The sequence below is a fragment of the Myotis brandtii genome, unplaced genomic scaffold (genome assembly GCF_000412655.1).
Source record: "Myotis brandtii unplaced genomic scaffold, ASM41265v1 scaffold64, whole genome shotgun sequence".
Taxonomy (NCBI): domain Eukaryota; kingdom Metazoa; phylum Chordata; class Mammalia; order Chiroptera; family Vespertilionidae; genus Myotis; species Myotis brandtii.
This window is the reverse complement of record NW_005370460.1, coordinates 3,198,994-3,203,346: the sequence shown is the minus strand read 5'-3', so window position 1 is coordinate 3,203,346 and position 4,353 is coordinate 3,198,994. Positions and strand designations below refer to the sequence as shown.

At 61.0% G+C, this 4,353-nt stretch overlaps 1 protein-coding gene across 1 annotated transcript in view; it reads left to right on the top strand.

The window, feature by feature from the left end:
• Positions 1-4,353, top strand: part of GPA33 (glycoprotein A33 (transmembrane)) — a 29,755-nt gene that overhangs the window by 17,383 nt on the left and 8,019 nt on the right. The window contains exons 2-4 of the mRNA XM_014528526.1: positions 16-170; positions 667-883; positions 3,154-3,306. Of these exons, the coding sequence (XP_014384012.1) occupies positions 16-170; positions 667-883; positions 3,154-3,306 (525 nt within the window). The remainder of the gene's footprint in view (positions 1-15; positions 171-666; positions 884-3,153; positions 3,307-4,353) is intronic.

Below are 4,353 nucleotides of genomic sequence, written 5' to 3'. Positions count from 1 at the left end.
CCCACTGTCCCGCAGTCTGGGTGACCGTCACCGCCATCTCAGTGGAGACGCCGCCGGAAGTCCTGCGGGCTGCCCGAGGCCGGAGCGTCACCCTCCCCTGCACGTACCGCACCTCCGTCCTCGAGCGGAAAGGATTCATCCAGTGGGACAAGCTGCTGTGGAGCCACTCGGTAAGCGTCCTCCGCGAGTGGGCGCCACGGAGGGGCGGGTGGGACGCGGCAGAGTGGGCTCCGCTGAGGCAGAACCCACCTCAGTCCGCTCCAGGCTCCGTTTGATAAGCGATGAGTAAATTGGTGAATAAATAAACTCCAAAGGCAAGAACCAAGTACACGAAGTGGCCGGAAGCCAAGGGCGCTGCCCGCACGGTGCTGGCCTGTGGCAGGCGCTTGGTGAGCGCTGGCTGACGGGCGCCAGAACAGACCCCTGCGGGGTGAGAGCGAGGCGGGATCTGGGGGAACCCCATTTACCCTCACGCCCCCCTGCCCAGCCCTTCAATATTGTCACTAAACTTAGGAAGATGCTGGGAGCTGGTGCCACATAGGAGAGCTGCTTGGTCTGAGGGTGGCGTCGGTGCTGCGGGCGGGCGGGGCCTCGGGGTCCCCAGTTTTTGAAGGGCCGCGCCGAAGCCTTAGGGTGAGGGCCAGGCGGCATCTCTCCTTCCTCCAGGAAAGGGTGCTCGCCTGGACATTTTCGACCAAAGACTACAACTACGGTAAACTGTATGAGAACCGTGTCAACCTGTCGGGCAATGCCGAGGAGTCCGATGCCTCCATCATCATCAACCAGCTGACCATGGACGACAACGGCACCTACGAGTGCTCGGTCTCGCTGCTCAATGACCTGGACGGCACCTCCAAGGCCCGAGTCCGCCTCCTGGTCCTGGGTGAGTGCCCCCCCTTCCTGTGGTAGGCAGCAGGTGCGGCAGGGGTGCCAAGAGGACAGGTGCCAGGAGGACAGGTGCCTGGAGGGGGTGCCTGGAGGACAGGTGCCAGGAGGACAGGTGCCTGGAGGACAGGTGCCAGGAGGACAGATGCCTGGAGGGGGTGCCTGGAGGACAGGTGCCTGGAGGGGGTGCCTGGAGGACAGGTGCTTGGAGGACAGGTGCCTGGAAGGGGTGCCTGGAGGAGGTGCCTGGAGGACAGGTGCCTGGTAGCAGCAATGCCTGACCCAGAGCTGGGACTCCTCCGTTGTCTGCGGGCCTCAGGCAGGCACTGCGCCTCCCTCGGGGCTGCAGAACATTCTAGTTTCCAGAAGGGTGGCCGCTCCGCAGGGCAGAGGACACAGCCCACTGGGAGTGTTCCTGGGGCTCAGCCTGGGATCCTGTCCATGCTCTGATCACGCCTCTTCCTGGACACCTCTCCTCTTCTAAAAATCCTCACCCAAGGATATATTCACTGATTTTCAAAGAGAAAGGGGAGGGGGGAGAGAGACAGACAGACAGACATTGATATGAAAGAGAAACATCGATTGGTTGCCCCTATGGAACCGACCCTGGGCATGTGCCTGACCGGGAACCAACCTGCCACCTTTGGTGCATGGATGACGCTCCAACCACCTGAGCCGCCCGCCAGGGCAGCCCTCTCCCCTTTTTCACACCCAACTTACTAACAACACGGCCGCCAGGTCGTCTGCCTTTCAAATACGCCCCAAGACCCCATTCTCTTCCTACAAATAACGTGAGTGGAGTCCACGTTGTGAGGGAATCTGCGCCATCGTCTACACTAGGATCTCCCTCTGTAGACAAGGCCCAGGGAAGGCAGCGCCGGCTCCAAGTCAGAGCCGCGGGAAGCCTGTGGCGACACCTGTGCTGTGCCCAGCCAGGCACGGCCCACCCGCAAGCAGCGCCCGTCTGAGTCTGACCACCACGGGCCCCGTTTCCCCTTTAGTTCCTCCCTTTACACCACTCGGGGCGGGGTGGGGGTGGGGGTTGTTCGTTGCCTGCGGTGGCTGCCTGGCTTTTTGAAGCTTTTCAGTGAGTCAAACAGCACAGCCCTGAATGGAGGGCTGTCTCCCCTCCCACATGCCCCACCAGCAGCAAATGGGGCGCTGACAGACCCTCCACGCTTCTGCGCATGTCCTCTCAACAGAGAGAGAGAGAGAGAGAGAGAGCGAGATTACCAAGCCAAGAAAATGAGCGTTTTCCCCCAGTCTCTCTTCTGCTCCCCACCCCCCATCCTCCCATTGCCCCGGTTCCCCAGCTGAGTCCCTCTCTTCCCACCGGGTCTTTGGTCTTTGCCTAATTTTGTCTCCCGTGGCCCTTTAAGCACCTCGGGCCCTCCCTCCGGAGCTGGCTGGGGAGGCAGCGGGCCCCACCCCGCCAGGGCCGCTGCATTTTAGTTAACTTGAAGGGCGAGGGGACACCCTTAATCTGAGGTTATGGAACTCGGTGAAACCCATTTTTGCTTTAAAAAAAAGCGTGAGAGAGATCATATTGTACTATATGTCAAGAAATACAGCAGTTTCTCTTAAAAAATAAAGGTTTTTTTCCAAATGGCTCTCTCGCGGGGCTAGTTTTGACCCATAAGGGCATTCATTATGTGGCGCCACCCACCCAGGCTGGACGAGGCACGAGGCCCTGGTCACCCAAGGAGGCCGCCTTGCCCGGGACACCTGCCCGGTGCCCATGGGATCGCAGCCTCCGGCCTCTGGCGCCCCCTGGTGTCCTCAGTGGGAGGCGCAGGCCCTGCAGCGGCCTCCAGCCCATTGTGTCCCTGCTCCACTTGCCCATCGCTCTGCCCGCACTAAGTATTCAGGTGGCATCTGCGTCCTGTCTGAGAGCGGATACCAGCCAACTGAGATCTCCGGGGTCCCCACAGTGGGTGCAAGGGCTGCTGGGACAGAGGGGACAGAGGGGACAGAGGGGACAGAGGGACAGAAGGACAGAGGGACAGAGGGACAGAGGGGACAGAGGGGACAGAGGGGACTGGCCATGGGGACGCTTTGCACTGTGCGTGCTGCTCTGCGATGGGGACCCCTGAGGGCTGGGGAGGTGCTGTGCTGGGCTGACCTCGAGCGCTTGCCTCTCAGCTCTAGGCTGTGAATCTCTGTGCCTGTGAACAAACACGATCGCAGACGTGAGTGCGTGGGTGGGAGGTAGGTGGCTGTCACCAAGCCCCACCTACTCAAGCCTTCTCTTGGCCCCTCCCTGCACAGTGCCACCCTCCAAACCCGACTGCAGCATCCTGGGCGACACCGTGATTGGGAACGACATCCAGCTGACCTGCCAATCGAAGGAGGGCTCCCCGGCCCCTCAGTACCGCTGGCAGAGCTTCAACCTCCAGAACCAGGAGCGGAAGGGCCCGCCAGGTAACTGCACCCCCTGCAGCCGACTGCCAGGCTGCAGGGGGCCTGGAAGGCTGTCCCACTCTGCAGTGGACACAGCTATGTCCTGGGTCATGTCTCTGGGCACTGGTTTCTCATAGCCACGCCTACCTCCACCCAGTTGCTGAGAGCAACAGCGGTGGCTTCACGAGAAGCACGTGGTGGGAGCGCGTGATGTGCTTCCTCAGGCCCAGGACACAGGAGTCACTGAGAAAGCCCTGGTCGCAGCTCTGAGTACGATTATGTCAAGTTCACATTTGAGGCCCCACGTCCAACACTGTGGCTCCACTCAAGGTGGGAATTTGCTGTCCCCATTCCCTCCTAGGCCATCCATCTCAGACTCCCCTGAACCTACTTCACAAATGCACCCCCCCTATGGCTGCACACCAGGAGACCGGGGCTGCGGAGAGGGCCCGTCCCATTGCCAGGAGGCCACTCCTGTCCTGGGGAGCTTGGTGTTTGACCATTTGGTCAGGAAACAAACTGGGAGGGAAAATCCAAAAACTATATGAATATTCTCTGTCCTTACCTTGGAGCCCATGGTGTGGGAGCACCGCTGGGGGCCCCGGCCCCCGTGCCCATGCTGCCTGGCCAGCTGCACCCAGAGCTCTCGGAGATAAGAAGACAAGGCCAGAGGCGCCCTTGGTCTCAGGGGGGTCTTCCAGCTCAGTGGGCTGGGAACAGGGGAGGGAGATGTACAGTGTGAGGTAAGCATGTGCGTGGGGTAGGTGTGTGCGTGGGGTAGGCCTCAGTGTGAGGTAGGCATGTGCGTGGGGTACGTGTGTGCGTGGGGTAGGTGTGTGGGTGGGTTAGGTGTGAGTGTGGGGTAGGCCTCAGTGTGAGGTAGGCATGTGCATGGGGTAGGTGTGTGCGTGGGGTAGGCCTCAGTGTGAGGTAGGCGTGTGCGTGGGGTAGGCATGTGCGTGGGGTAGGCATGTGCATGGGGTAGGCGTCAGTGTGAGGTAGACATGTGCGTGGGGTAGGTGTGTGCATGGGGTAGGCCTCAGTGTGAGGTAGGCATGTGTGTGGGTT